Source organism: Podarcis tiliguerta (assembly GCF_965153285.1).
Source record: "Podarcis tiliguerta genome assembly, chromosome: 3".
Taxonomy (NCBI): Eukaryota; Metazoa; Chordata; class Lepidosauria; order Squamata; family Lacertidae; genus Podarcis; species Podarcis tiliguerta.
This window is the reverse complement of record NC_139536.1, coordinates 60,262,037-60,278,256: the sequence shown is the minus strand read 5'-3', so window position 1 is coordinate 60,278,256 and position 16,220 is coordinate 60,262,037. Positions and strand designations below refer to the sequence as shown.

Here is a 16,220-nt window from a genome sequence, read left to right as displayed (position 1 = left end):
TCTACAAACACCACTTGCAATAAATAGGAAGTGTGTATCTCTTTTTTGGCTTCCAATACATTTTATCATAAATCTTAAACAAACTTTTTTTTAAGAGAAGAGTTAACTTTTTGCGGGGAGGGGATCTTTGAAAGTTTCTGTGCATTAATATAGAAAAGAAATAAACTATTTTTCTTGTGTAAGAACAATTTCTTGAGAAATTGTACTTTGCTACCTAAAAGGTTGTTACAGCCAGATAGTCACTCTTTGACAATGTTTCAAAGCTACAGCATATGAACTGTCAGCCTGGCATACAACACAGCATGGGGACACATATATTGCCATACATGCAGAAAAGCACACACAAATACTGAAAGCAAACCCCACAGATTGCAAAGACATAATCAGAACAATCCTACGCATGTTTACCCAAAGCAAGTCCCATTGAATTTAATGGTACTTACTCCCAGGTAAGGGTGTATAGGATTGTAGCCTGGGTTTACCAAACATATGAGACCTTCCAACCAGTTTCACAATGCTATCTTAAAATAATTGATAACCTTTTAAAATATCAACCTATATTTTAAAAATGAGTATCTGCAACAAACCAGATTACAACACTCTGGATATTTTTGGTTAACACTGAGATAGTATATTTCATCTATTGGTTTCTAAGCAACGAATATATGAGACAGACCCCATTTTTTGTTCTATATCCAATAAGACATCAAAATGAAAGAAACATCTCATTTAGCTGAATGCCCCCCACCCCCGGCCAAAATACTGAAATATGATTTGGAATAAAGCTTCTCTTTCAAATCAAGTCACTGTGTAAGATCACAGAGCCACTGAATATCCAGTTTCTTACCCAACTTAAGCCAGTTATCTGAATGCCCTGGAGAAATTCAATAACTTGTTTTTAAGTGGTTAAAAAAATATAAAATGACCAAATGAGTATGGTCTAGTGGTGATGTTCAAAAAATTAAAATGGATTCCATGCAGTATGGAGAGATAGATGAGCTGGTTCTTTAGTTTTCAATTCATTTACTAAAAAACCTGACAGAAGCACTGCTTTTAGCACTTGCTAAGTGTACCGATTCAGGCAAGTTTCAATATTTCAGATATGTTGTGTTTTTTTTTCTTTCCAAAACATGGTCTTGTGTTGGAAGCTTTTTTCTTTCCTCTTTGCCATGTAAATAAAGTGCCTTTAATAGTTGCTGAGGTTTTACAGAACATTTTAGCTCTTTCCTTTCAGTTGTTCCTTTTAAAAAAACTGTACCTCTGTCTGGAGAATTTAGTAATGTTGCAGATGAGGAGGAGAGTCGCTTGTTAATGACTGGATCAACATGTTTCGAAAGGTTCATTGTTGAAACAGATCGCCTGTCTGGATCTAAAACAAATGGAAATAATGCTAATTGACAGCCCACATGCAGAAATGCAACTTCCTAGTCCTCTAGAGGGAAAAGTATACCAGAGTAATAGGTTTTCTTCCTATCAAATGGCACCTTTAACAAACAGGAAGGACTTTCAGGGGACTTTGTAGGTGACTCAAAGACTGGGCACAAAATGATATAATGTCAGGTTGCCACCATTATTCATTCAGCCAAACAAACAGCATTTTAACGAGACAAATCCGAATGAAATGGCAATAAATAAACACAATGAGATTTCCATGTCCATCTCATTGTGCTTACAAAAAAGGTGATGCAGTAAGCCTAGAGGAAATATGGGGAAATGATAGAGAAGCATTGACATGCCTACCTGTATTTGGGCTTTATAAAAACAAATCTGTTTAAAAAGAGCATTTGGCTACTAAGTTCTGGTTTGCATGAACAAACCTTGGCTACAGCTCATGGTTAAGGAGGAGAAGGTTTTAACCGCAGGCCCTGATTCAGACAATAGACTAAGCGTAAGCTTGGTGTAGCCCAGCATGTAGCAGGAGAGAAAAAAAAAAAGACATAGCAGGGGCAAAGGGGCTGCAAGCCTGAATTTTCAGAGTCTCGGTAAGCCACATATTAGCTTATGTGTCATGCGAACCAGAAGGAAGCAAGTCTTTTGACCAGGATGCTTCAGAATCATGAGCACCTGTATTACTAAGATGAGACAGGAGTGAATACAGCCAGCACACCATGCCAAGAAAGGAGACCAAAGAAGGGGACAAAAAGTTAGGCAGACTCGAAGTTCTAAGAATTCCTGTAAATAAATTATAGAGGATATGAAGCTGATTTAATGGACTTTGTTTTTTTAGTTATAAAAACTATTTATATACTGCTATATCATGCTAAATATCAATCCAGTTAACATATATAAAATAAAATAAAAAAATCTATAGAGGATATAAAGCTGATTTAATGGACTTTGGTTTTTTAGTTATAAAAACTATTTATATACTGCTATATCATGCTAAATATCAATCCAGTTAACATATATAAAATAAAATAAATAAATCTATAAGTATGTGAGAACTTATTTGGGCAGAGGCTTGCACAAATCTAACCCTGTGCCCTGAAGCAAATAGGGATATCTGTCCATATTTGTTGTTTGTTTGTTTTATATGTGTGTTTCATACGTTAATGCGATTGTTTTATTTTACCATTGTCTTAAAATAAATTTAAATAACAAATACGTAATTTTGAGGGTTCTTCCCCCAAAGGGAAAAGTTGGTGTCACATACAATAGATGCCTTACCAAAAGCATCCATTATTGAATGGCCATTTGGACAAATGTCATACTATCCTAATCATTCCAGCCATTATATCAACACCTATACGCCGCTTTTTATTAGGACTTTTTCATTGTCCATATCCACTTTCTCTTATCCTCTCCACCATTTACACTAGCATGATATACAATCCTAGCTATTTTGGAATCCTAGAGTGAAATTTCTCCTCCACCACCAGCCTTTTTTAAAAAACAAAAAACAGGATAGGCCAGAAAAATCTGCAATTTTAGTATGCCATTCTTTTTTTCTATAACAGAAAATAAGCAACTAGTAGTGTGAGGAGAAAGCATGGGGGCTGGGAGGGGGGATTGAGAAAAGCTGTTGTGAATGGTGAGAGAGGTTAGAAAGGAAAAAATAAGAAGTGCTAGGAGAGAGCACTGAAGCAGACATGACCAGAATGCCATCTGCCATGTTTGTTTGGATAGACAGAAACTGCATGTCTGGAGAGAGGGGAGGGAGGAGTGAATGGTAATCTGAAGGGCAATCTGCAGCACACATACTTTGTAATGGGGTTTGTTTTACTTTCCTTAAATGCTGGCTTGGTTTGAGAATGCACTATCACGCTGCACCACCCTTCTCTTCCAATGCTGCAAAGTCAGCAGCTGTGCTATGCTGAGAACTTAACAGTTACTTCAAGAGCACAGAAAGGTAAGCGCACAGTTTAAAGGGATTTCAGTTGTAAATGAGAGGTGGGAAGTGGGGAGAAAGGAGGATAAAAAAAGAACAACTATATTCCCCCAAAAGGAATTTTGAAAATGTTGTTTGCTTCTGAAAGTAGGGAGGGGGGGGGGAGAAAAGAGTCCAAATACTGTATATAAACAGAATCCCTTCAAAACTGTATGCTGTATTTTGAGAAGCTGTGCCACATTCTTTAAGTCACCCAATAGCTTGGTAAATGTGAAGACGGCAGGGGCTATCTATCAGCTCTAGTCTATGCAGCAAGTGTTAGGCATGCACTGTCTCTAACGAAAGATGGTTTAGTTACTGGTGTACTGGTCCTATTCTGAGGAGATAAACTACTGGTGATAAAAATAAAACCAACAAAATCACAGGGATTTATGTACCGGGTTTTCTAGCACCACCCAGAGGTCTGAAGTGGTACTCCAAGCCTGCTAAATCGAGAAAGGTGAATGATGATTCAACAAAATAACCTAGGGACAGAATGCAAGACAATGATTTTCAAAAGTAAAGAAAAATTTAAAAGGCAGCAAACAAGTTATAAAGAGAAAAGCAAAGAGAGTAAGTAGAACATTGTTATGGAAAAGCAACTGTTTATTGATTTTGCAACACAATGAAAGTAGTAGTAATATGAAGTACTTGCTCTTGGTAAGCGCAATGATACACATATTTGTTTCATGATAAAGGCAGTAAACACCCATTATTGAGCTTGTGTAGAAGAAAGTATGTGATATATATGCAAATTCCTAATGTTAAAGCGTACTGGGCATCTCTTTAGAATTAAAGCCATCACATGACACCTGCATACACAGAATGCGCTTGGGGAAAATACAGCATGATTTATTTTGTACCTGATATTTTGTCAAACTGAACTTTTTCAGAGGAAAGGAGAAAACTACTTAAAAAGCTTTTCAATATTAATGAATATTAGTTATGCTGATGAGTGGACCCACCACCCACCCACCCCAAACACTGGCTTTTAAAGCAGCAACGAAATAAACCCCGAACTTCTACTTTTTATATAAGAATTCACATTGTTTCCCTAAAATACTCATATTAATAAAATTCGGCAAGTACATGAGTTTTCAAAAGTTTGGCTTAGACCGAAAGACTGCTGGCACACAGACACAAGGTCAGAGAAGAGACAAGCAGAAAGACAGAGAAAGAGACGAACAAAGCAAATTAAGTGCAAATACAGATGGAGCGAAAAAGAGCAGTCAGTTCTTAAAGCATTAGTTCAATTTTTCATTTGTGAGCGCTTAGGCAGAAAAGGCAAGAAGAGTGGACAAGCTTCCTCAGTCACAGTCCATAAACCCATATTAGCACAAAGACAGGGAGCCAGGCTGAGACACCTGGTCTCCTGTTTTACCTGTATTGTTAATGCTGCTGCTGTTATGAAGTGCACCTCCCCAGGACCACCTATTTTGCTTTTGTTTCGGTTTCTGGCTCCTCTCAATTGTGCGCCGCACGACCGCTTCATGGCGCTCCTAATGAGATAACACACAGATAAATGTCTGAACAGGTACAGCCATATTTTGACAACAACAATGAAATCAACAAGGGTACAATGTGTTCATCTTCAGGTGTGCCCAAAGAGCCACTCCGAATGGAGACATGCATGAACTACCAAGTACACCCATCCTGCTGTATGGGTGGTCATTGCTGCTCATTGAGGCTCACAGACTTTTCCTGCCTACCTGCAAGTCATTTATTTCTTAAATTCATATCATGGCCTTCCATCCAAAGGAGCCCAGGGCCTCAAACACACCAGCAATAAAACAATAAAAAAATCTAAATACATCTAAAACTGTATACACAATGGGAAGAATGCAGGAAGGAGCCCACATTGATGCTAGTGGCAAAAAAGTAAATGTGTTTTCACTGCTGAAGGTGGAAATTCAACTTCCCATAAGATCCCCGTAGGACAGTCCGCTTACCTTGTCCTCTTCTATCCGCTGTCGGCGTTTTTCCTCCACTGCAGCTCGCCTTCTCTCTTCTTTTAGTCTCTGCTCTTCTAATTTCTTTTTGCGCTCCTCTAGGTGTTTCTCATAATATTGCCTTGCTCTCTCTTCTTTTTCTACCCAGGCAGCTTCTCTTGCCGCTAAACAGCAACAAAGGAAATTTCACTTACAATGCTGTTTGCCTGGCAATATTCCCAGTATTCCCAATATTCACCTTAACAGCACTCTAGTATTAAGGTCATTTCCCATTTTAGTTGCAATAAGGTTGGTTATTACAGTGGTACCTCGGGTTAAGAACTTAATTCGTTCTGGAGGTCCATTCTTAACCCAAAACTGTTCTTAACCTGAGGTACCACTTTAGCTAATGGGGCCTCCCACTGCCATCGTGCGATTTCTGTTCTCATCCTGTTCTCCTCTTAAACTGAGGTACTATTTCTGGGTTAGCGGAATCTGTAACCTGAAGCGTCTGTAACCCGAGGTACCACTGTACATTATTTTACCCATGACTAGAAATTCAATGATTAGTGATGTTTTGCTTTGATATAAATAGCTAAAAAGTTGGATTCTATATCCAAGTACTAAAAATTAACAATAAGTGGACACTATGAAAACCTTCTCGGGACGCGGGTGGCGCTGTGAGTTAAACCACAGAGCCTAGGACTTGCTGATCAGAAGGTCGGCGGTTCGAACCCCCACAATGGGGTGAGCTCCCGTTGTTCGGTCCCTGCTCCTGCCAACCTAGCAGTTCGAAAGCACAAAGTGCAAGTAGATAAATAGGTACCGCTCCAGCGGGAGGGTAAACGGCGTTTCCGTGTGCTGCTCTGGTTCACCAGAAGCGGCTTAGTCATGCTGGCCACATGACCCGGAAGCTGTCTGCGGACAAACGCCGGCTCCCTCGGCCAATAAAGCGAGATGAGCGCCGCAACCCCCAGAATCATTCACGACTGGACCTAATGGTCAGGGGTCCCTTTACCTTTTATGAAAAACATCTAGAGTGGAGCATGATTATACTGAATCAGACCATTGATCCATCTAGCTCTGTGTTATCTACATGTACTACCAGCCCTTTTGCATAATAATGGATGGGAGAGGGGAATTACCTTGGGAATTTGTGGAAATTCTACCATGGGCGGTGTTTTAAAAGATGCTAAATTACCACATTATCAACGATGTTTTGAAACATACTTTCCTTTAGCATTTAATAACTATAATCTAAGAAGAGCTATTTTTGCAAAAAGGACAAGGGAACCATTATTATTTATTACATACATACTTTCAAGGGATTGGGGATTGCCAACATTGCCTCCATTAGTATTAGGCTTTTAATTTTGCATGTGACTTTAGGACATTTTTTAAAAAAAATGTTTTGCTCTCAGGTATCATTCATATTCTCTCTCTCTCTCTCTCTCTCTCTCTCACACACACACACACACACACACACACGAGGGAGATGGAGAGAGAGAGTATCTTATGCGAAGTCTTCATGAATGTAATTTCATAGCATCCCTAGAAGGGATCTGGAAATTAGGGTGCATTTTCTGAGATACTCTGAACCTAAAATGTTTAGGAGCATTAAGGATGTGATTCTAAGCGTACTTACAAGGTGGAAGATCTGTAACATTTTTTTTATAAAGAGGCTTAGGCAAAATTTATTAAATTTGTATCGCATTTCACACTAATAAGGAAAAAACAACACAACCACCAACTTTTTAGAGTAAGTTTTTGTTTATCCCTAAAGGAATGATAGTGCATTATAATAATAGGTTGTATTCAACAAAGTGCTAAGCAGGTTGTTTCATCGGAGCAAGAATTTCTCCTCGTACAATGAAACCATCTCTTTCTTTCACCCCCCTTGCATTCCCCTAAATTTGAATTTTCTCCCTATCCTCCAGAGCATATTTGGGGGCAGTGAGGGAGAGCAGGAGGGGGGGAAACCCCCTTGTGCTAGTGCTGATTCTTGCACTAGTGCAAACATGGACTTGAATAACACCCATTAAATATGCTATATTCTTAATTTATTCAAAAATTTATATCCTGCCATTTCCAGGCAGCTCACAACAAAATTAAAATGCACAGGAAACACAAAACAAATAAAATAAAATGCAGTCTAGCTCAATATTTAACTAGTCCTGCTGCAGTTCCTGAGAACACATAACAGCGTACAGGATAGACTGGCTCTGATTAGGGGACATTTGCAGAAGGTGACCTGAAACTCTAGTTGCTAAAAATAAAAAAGCAATTGATACAATTTTTATCTAAACTTCCACCACCCCTCACTGGCTTGCCAACAAGGTAATAAGTTTTGTCTTATAGATTGATGGCAAGTTATGGATTCTACTGTGAATGCCAAGAAATTAATTTACACTTTGAAATCTCAAAGAATCTTCCTCTGCGTATCTCGGCTGGGTAGTTGGAGAAATGGAGCTATTTAAAAATCTCTTCTTATGAATGAACTGAAGCAGAACACAATGGCATTAGGTAAGATTCTAGCTTGCTAGCACTGATATATTATATAAATTAGCTTACGTCTTGATTATCTAAGCAAATACCAATGGCATCCTTTCGGGCTATGGTTCATTTCAAAATGCAAATAATTGATAATCCAGACAGCAAAACAAGAATAGCTTGTTCTTCCACTTACAGAAACATTAGAATTACTACTGTACTACACTTGAATACCCAGCTTAACCTGATAGGAGCAGGGGAAAGTGAAGCTGTATATTATTATTCAGCTCTGTACTGTACAGGGCCAGCCCTCGGCAATTGTTCTGTTTTGAGCAGGACATCCTGGAATTACAAAAGCCATCCTGGCTTCTGATTGGATCCTGGAATGTTCTGTCTTTTGGTCTCCTGCAAGAGTGAGGAACTCAAAGACGCTCATTCTTGGGTGCCACGCAAGTCAGCTGGCACATTTTAAATAAGAGAGAAATGTGCACAGTCCCATCTTAGCAGGAGACTGGAGCTGTGCTCTGCGCGCCCTCTGTAACTTGCATCCTGTTCAAGCACAGCAGAGCGCAGCCACTACTTCTTCTCCAAGGAGGAGGCCTGGGCTCTGCTCTCCTTCTGGTGGCAGGAAGGAACCAGATGATGGTGGTGATGACAGCCTAATAATAATAATAATAATAATAATAATAATATATTTATACCCCACCCATCTGGCTGTTGTTTTTCTCTTTGACAGCCTTTGCACTCAGGCTACTACTGCTGCTCTTGGGGGCACCCAGAGGGTCCTCATCAAGGCCTACCCACCACTGCCAGCCCTGCAGTATGTTCACCTTCCTGCTGCCAGCCAGAAGGAGTGCTTCTAGCAGGGCATGCCAGGCAATGGCTCCATGGAGTTCAAGTACCAGATGGGGAAGATAGGTGGGGATTCAGAATCTTTGTGCTCAGTGCCTAGTGCTGGTGGAGAGGAGTGGTGGGTAGACTGCCCATGAAGGTGGAGTTTCCACTTGGCTGCCATGACCGAGGTTGTGCACACACACACACACACACACGTATATGGGGCATGTGGACAGAACTGCCGTCTTCATTTTCATCACTGGGATGTTGGAGGGCATGCTACCATTAGGAAAAAGAGGGGCAATTGCTGGAAAGGCAGTAGCTGCAGCCCTCTGATGGGAGGCAGAGCAGTGCATGCCACATGGCACAGCCAAGACTCCTTCAACAAGCCCGTTGTCTCACACAAGATGGAGAATGCTATATTGTCACCAGTGTCTGTTTGTTAGTTAGCTATTGTAGCATAACAACCGTTACTAACAACCCAAAGGTGCAGCAGCAGGGTGTTATACCACACCATATACAAAGCAAGCAAGCAAACAAAACAAAATAAAATAACACATCAACTTAAATAAAGACATCCATATTTCCCAAGCTGGATAACGCTGCCAGGGTTGAAGTAAGATTCAACTGGCAGTCCAGTCAGCTTCTGTACATTGAGTGGGAAGGTGATGCCATCTTGCCCTTTACTGCAGGCATCCTGATGAAGGATGCCACCTTTAATAACTAAATCAAAAGGATGCTATTTTTCAAGGGTTTGATATATATTCTTCCAGATCTTGTTATACCAGAAAATAAAGCTTAACAGAAGTATCTTACTGCTGTTGGTCTTTAAAGAGATGACTGTATGTAAATGTATATACATTATGTTCTATGTAAGTTGTTATAATTATTAACAATAAGTTAGAAATGCTGCTATTTGAAATGAAAAAAGTTTCAAGTGATAGAAACTCATGGGTGGTAAGTCAATATTGCTTCAGGGAATAAATATTGACTGAGCCATAAGTTAATAATGCTACCCCCTCTCCAAATCTCATCTATCATTCAGCGCTTGTCTACATTTGGCTTGTCTTACAACATATGCAACATGCAGATGGCCTGCATAGTGAGGGCAAGAAGCCCAGTGCGATTCTGCAAGGGCTGCTCTAACCTAGCTCTGAAATGTATGTGGATGGAAATTGTGCAAAAGGGAAACAGGAGATAAAAAGAACTCTGCGCTTCCTCTGTTTATGGTTTGCCCTGTATCATTGCTCCATTTCCCTGATACCTCTGCAATGAGAAACAATATAAAAATCACAAAGGCCTTATTCAAAAGTAAGCATGACCCACTGCCAAACCCCCCCCCCCATCATTAACGAGAATTTAGGGGGAGGGGAATTAAGTGTGAAAAAGAAACGAATGAAGAATCTTGAATTGTCTGTAGATGCACAGACACAGACAGGATGGCTTCTTGATGCAGAGATAAACTGGGAAGAATATTCAAGCAAACAGAAATACATTTTGTGGAATTCAAAACAAAGCTGATAAAAGTGAAGCTGCAATAAAACTGCAATGCAGACATAGCCTAAATCTAGACATAGCCGCTGGGGATACATAAAACATCAACTGCTTTCCTTAATAGTTAACTATTTCCCCCCTCCAAACACAGTCTTTCTCATCCATCTGCAAGACATAACGGTTGCTGACTTTAAATTATCCTGAAGAGAGAGAGGATGTGAAGCCAAGGCTGCCTCCAACATCTCAGCAGCAACATTCTTTTCTTCCTCAAAAAGGTCCACAATGGATTTGGCAACTTCAGCATGTGACAGAAAGAAGAGTTATCTAGAAGACAGCTTGCACACAAAAAAACCCTAATCTGATCAACAGTATTAACTTTCATTATACAGTCTTGTGTTCATTATATAGTCTTTAATCAAGTGGAAATAATTTTATAGACAATAACTCTCATGGGCATAATATTCAATTGCCATAACAGAGAAAGTTGCAAAAAATGCTGTTGATCTTTTATTGCCTTTTAAAGAAACCCTGTAGTTTTTTATTATTATTAAAGTTTATCATTACAATTTAATCATCATAACCCTAGAATCATCCTTCATACACTGCCTCTAAACAATCAATGAATTTACAAATGCCAATAAATGCAATTATTTAAAATTAATTTAGAAGGCTCCATTGTCCTATCTTAAGCAATTTCTCCACAGAAAAAAGAAACCAGGAAAATATTGGTGTATCATGCTGGAAAGTGTTTGCATGTACTTTTTGGCCGATCTTGTATTTCCAAACACTTGGGACTCACATGAGTCTGTCTTATAGCTGAAAAGGAGAAACCTAATATTTCTTTGCGTCTGCAAAAAAAGTGTTCCCTGCTGCCCCAGTTGAACATCTGGATGGTAGTGGGCAGCGTGGTGCGGAGCTGCTTCTCACCTGACCCCCGGCTGTTTGCACTGCCATTGCTTACCGGGAGATAAAGGGTGAGGTTGTAGGGAGATTGGTATGGTGCAAATACACTAACAGGAGAACCAAATTGGCTTTGCTGCTGCCTTTGCACTGCATTCACCTGGCCACAGCCTCACTCCTCTCCTCCTAAGTAAGTAGTAATAGCAGCTGAGGATAGATGACCATCTCCTGGGGATGCTTTAGCTCTGGATTTTCTGCCTCAAGCTTGATGGCCTACAATGCCACCTCCAGCTCCATGGTTCTGTTTTGGCCCTGCTGACGGAAGAGACAGTCTCCTTGTTGCTTAATTGTGTGAGGAAGTCATACTCTATCCACTGCAGCTTCCAAAAAAGATACAGTGGTACCTCGGTTTAAGTACTTAATTCGTTCTGGAGGTCTGCTCTTAACCTGAAACTGTTCTTAACCTGAAGCACCACTTTAGCTAATGGGGCCTCCTGCTGCCGCTGCGCCACCACTGCACGATTTCTGTTCTCATCCTGAAGCAAAGTTCTTAACCCGAGGTAATATTTCTGGGTTAGCGGAGTCTGTAACCTGAAGCGTATGTAACCTGAAGTACCACTGCACTGTATTTTAGAAAATCGTTCCATAACAAACTGCTGCAGTAGAGTCATACATCTACTGAACCATGCAGCTCTAGCATAGAGAGACTTTAAAGTTTCACTCTGTTGTATAACCATTTCTCCTGGATGACCAATAAAATAGTTTTAGAAAGTGGAAGAAGAAACTGAACAGGGTACACCAGTCACCAACGTTGTGACCGAGGGCACACATGTGCACGCAGAGGCCTTCCCTGGTGTCCACAGGTTCCCCCTCCCTTCTGAAATTAAGACTGGCATTCTATTGTAGCCAACAGAATAGGTTGCAATGTGTATGTGTGTGATATCCACAACACCTGCTTTACAAATGTGCCCACAGGACCCCAAGGGTTCGTCTACCCTGTCTAGGAAATGTTCCTTCTATTAGTTAGTGACGAGGATCATTTCAGGAGGAGGGAAGGGAATTAGTTGCATTTCTGCCTATCTGCAACTGGAGTGAAAAACTGATCTACATCAAAATTTATATAGACAGAACAAGGCATCAGCACTTACACTCTAAATGAAGTGTTACAAAATCCCACAACTCCTGCAGCTTGCTGAGGCAGACTGAATATTTTTAGAATGCCAGACTGCGTAAAGCAATTATCTGCTGTTTCAACTCCTTTCAGGGAAGCAGGGTGAGTATAAGTTGGGTGAGTTATCTAAATAAATACTACTATGCAGCTGTTTTTGTTTTTTTAAAATGCTGGTTTTATGCTGGTGCTGTCATTTCGGTATCAAGATGTTGTGTATTTGTTGTGCTTTGGGACTAATAGTGTGTGTGTGTGTGTGTGTGTGTGTGTGTATTATTCTAAGAACAGTTTACACAAAGGGAGCAGGAAGTTTGCTACGTTTTCCTAACAGGAAAAAGGAAAGCACCTTTGAACATGACTTGTCAGCTTAACAACCATAAAGCATTAAACAAAAAAAAAAAAAGAAAAAAGCATTAAACCCAGGCTTCCCCAACCTAACATCCTCCAGGTGTTGTTCGCCTACAATTCCCATAATCCCTGTTCATTTCCTGTGCATGGTGGGATTTATGAGAGTTGGAGTTCAAAACAACAGGAGAGCCCTGGGCTGTGGAAAGCTACTTAACTGAGAAGATGGATGCTACAAGCACCTTCTCAGCATAAATCAGGACCCTCAGAAAAAAATAGTAAACCACAGCTAGATTCATATGGAAGGAGGGAATCTTTCAGCTATTCTGGCCCCATGCCATTTAAGAGTTTTCTAAGTAATAACCAGCACCTTGAATAGGGCCCTTAAATGAATCTGAAGCCAGCACAACTGGTATCAGGCCAGTGTAACATGCTCCAAGAAATAGACACCAGAAAGCATTTTGCACCAGCTGCAGTTTCTAAAAACTCTTCCAAGGCAGCCACACACAGACTACACTGCAGGATTCAAGTCTGAAGGTGTCCAAGGCATGTGACTAGACTCACTGGGTGTAAAATATGAGGGACACTTCACATAGTATCCCGCCCCCCCCAAAAAAATGGAAATGGAACTTATGCTTCAAGTCCCTGTTTTGCTTTCCTCTGGTGCCTTCAAGTTTGAGCCATGCTGTTCAATTGAATCCTGAGAGTTTGGGCAATATGGTCAAACCGATCAAAGAGAACCAGACTGACTGATGAACAGCCTGGATTAGTGCCAGACAACTTCCTGTTCTATAGTACATGGAATAAAATTATTAAGAAATAAGCAAACATAAACTGAAGAGAAGAAACATGAAAAACACAGCTGTTTTGCAGAAATGTATGTCCAAATGCATGAGAGAGCATATGATTTACAGATTTGACAGGTAAATAGATAGATAATTTGTTTATCTGTTGTTAATTTTATACTGTTTATATATCTGTACTCTCAAACCAATGCAACCTACTTTATGGTCTAAATATAATAGTGTGCAGGGTCTGATTAGAGTGTGAAATAACTGTATCTTTGCCGTCTACTCTTCTTTCTGAAATGCAAAAGAAACACCACCAGCAGGGTCAGCTGCAGGCAACTGTTATGTGCCATTATGATCTATTTAAAAATATGGCAAGTTGACAGACATCATACTGAGGAAGACATTTTTCACAAAATTAAGAGTAGCAGCCACTGTGCTTTGCATTCACATAAGAAGAAAAATAACCTTTTCTCCTCCTCCTTTGAATGGTTGGCAGTTCAGATGCCTCTGGGTATAGCCAGAAGAAAAATTAAAATATGTTCAAACCTGCTTAACCCTCATGGTTCCTAGCCAAGGAACCTCAGAAATGGTGGATCTGTGAAATGACTGGCAATCTCCAGGATTTGTAGCACACTCACCAAACAACAATTCTCAAAAATTAATTAGTGCAAACTAAATTAGCTGATTAAGGTAAAGGGACCCCTGACCATTAGGTCCAGTCGTGACCGACTCTGGGGTTGCGGTGCTCATCTCACTTTATTGGCCGAGGGAGCCGGCATACAGCTTCCGGATCATGTGGCCAGCAGGACTAAGCCGCATCTGGCAAACCAGAGCAGCGCACAGAAACGCCGTTTACCTTCCCGCTGGAGCGGTACCCTTTTTATCTACTTGCACTTTGACGTGCTTTCGAACTGCTAGGTTGGCAGGAGCAGGGACCAAGCAATAGGAGCTCACCCCATTGCAGGGAACTTAGCTGATTAGTAGATATCAATTTACTCTCTCTTCTATATGGGGAGCTTCAACATAAGGGAACAGATTTCAAGATGGAGAAAACAGACAGAAATCTTTTTTGCCTCCTCTTATAAAACCAGAACTTGAGGTCATCCAATGGCAGGTGATACAAAACAAACAAAGGAAGTATGTCTTCACAATGTGCACCATTAATTTAAGAAATTTGCTATCACAGGATATGGTGATGCCCACTAGCTTAGATGGCTTTATAAGGGGAGTAGAAAAGTTCACAGAGGATAAGTCTACTAGCCATAATGGCTACATGGAAATTGCAGGTTCAGAAGTGAGATGCCACCAGACACCAGTCGTCAAAGAGCTGTTACAGGAAGAAGGGCTATTACCTTCATGTGCCGCTTGTAGGCTTTGCTTGCCCGAGGCCTCTGATTGTCTACTGTGGGAATCAGAGCACTGGACTAGAGGGATCTTTCACCCTGATCCAACAGGAGCCTTCTTATGGAACAAAGGCAGCCAGTGCTGCATTTCAGATGTTGCCAGATTACAGTCCCAACCAGTTTGCTCAATTATCAGTAATAATGGGAACTGTAGTTATAAACATTTGGAGCTCACCATGTTGACTATCTTTATAATACCATTGCAATAAGAAGGTTCTGCATACATCATATTTTAGTTTGCTATGAAACCATGTCAAAAATGAAACCCACCCCAAAACGAAACAAGATGACTTTGATCCAGAGCTCCTGTAAGTAGAACTCTTTTCACAGGACACTTTCACCAGAAGGAGGAGGGAAGAGAAAAACCTTCTGGGAAAGTATGGGAAATAGAATTGGGGGTTTGAAGGGAGTAAAATTGGTGAAAATCATCTTCCCTTCTTTCCTCCAGCAGGAGCCTTCAGTAGATCTCTGCGTCTTCCATAAAGGAAGAAGCATTTATGTTTTTGTGGGACACTGTGAGTTCAACCTTAGAACTTCAGAGAAGAAATACCCTTGCAGGAGCTGCAAAGCTTCCTTTTCAAATGTGAACAATAAGAAAATGTACAGCAACCAGTCCGTACGCTTAGATAGTCTTTAGAGGTCTTCCCATGACCTGAGAAGAGGTGGGCAGCAACTGGGCAAGACAGCCTTTTCTGCTGTGCCCTCTACAGGTGGAAGGCTCACATGGCTCTCCAATGTATTTCCTATTGCAGGCAAGGTAAAGGTACCCCTGCCCATATGGGCCAGTCTTGACAGACTCTAGGGTTGTGCGCTCATCTCACTCTATAGGCCGGGAGCCAGCGCTGTCCGCAGACACTTCCGGGTCACATGGCCAGCGTGACAAGCTGCATCTGGCGAGCCAGCGCAGCACACGGAACGCCGTTTACCTTCCCGCTGGTAAGCGGTCCCTATTTATCTACTTGCACCCGGGAGTGCTTTCGAACTGCTAGGTTGGCAGGCGCTGGGACCGAACGACGGGAGCGCACCCTGCCGCGGGGATTCGAACCACCCGCATCCCAATTGCAGGCAAAGACATTGGTTATTTTGAAATGTCATGGATGGAGACTGACAATAGCATTCCAGAACCTGCAGTAGCTCCTGCCAGTTTGCACTTATTGTGTGAGTAGAACCAAAACACACAAAAGTCTTTTTCAGATTAATGACAATATGTACTTCTCGTGCTAAGTAACACAACTTTATCCAATGTATGCCTGACAACAAGACTTGGGTTGGCATGTTCTGTTCCACCACATGCTGAACTTTCTTGTATGAACACAAATCCCTCTCTGTACACAATATCATATGTGAGGAGGACATGTCTATGCTCCAGCACATGTACAACTTATGTGATAGGACCACGTGTTGACCAGACCTCAGAGACCTAGTCATTAAATTCCATGAACTATTTTTATGGCTAAAAGTACACATTTAATTATAGTCTTGTAACTCATGCTGTTTAAT

The 16,220-nt window shown here is 40.8% G+C and overlaps 1 protein-coding gene across 6 annotated transcripts in view; it reads right to left on the bottom strand.

Moving 5' to 3' along the window:
* Positions 1 to 16,220, bottom strand: part of MAP7 (microtubule associated protein 7) — a 99,354-nt gene that overhangs the window by 22,566 nt on the left and 60,568 nt on the right. For all 6 annotated transcript variants that reach the window (XM_083434925.1, XM_083434927.1, XM_083434924.1 and 3 more), the window contains exons 4-6: positions 5,317 to 5,480; positions 4,749 to 4,866; positions 1,259 to 1,369 (exon numbers count right to left, since the gene is read on the bottom strand). In XM_083434925.1, the coding sequence (XP_083291051.1) occupies positions 1,259 to 1,369; positions 4,749 to 4,866; positions 5,317 to 5,480 (393 nt within the window). The remainder of the gene's footprint in view (positions 1 to 1,258; positions 1,370 to 4,748; positions 4,867 to 5,316; positions 5,481 to 16,220) is intronic.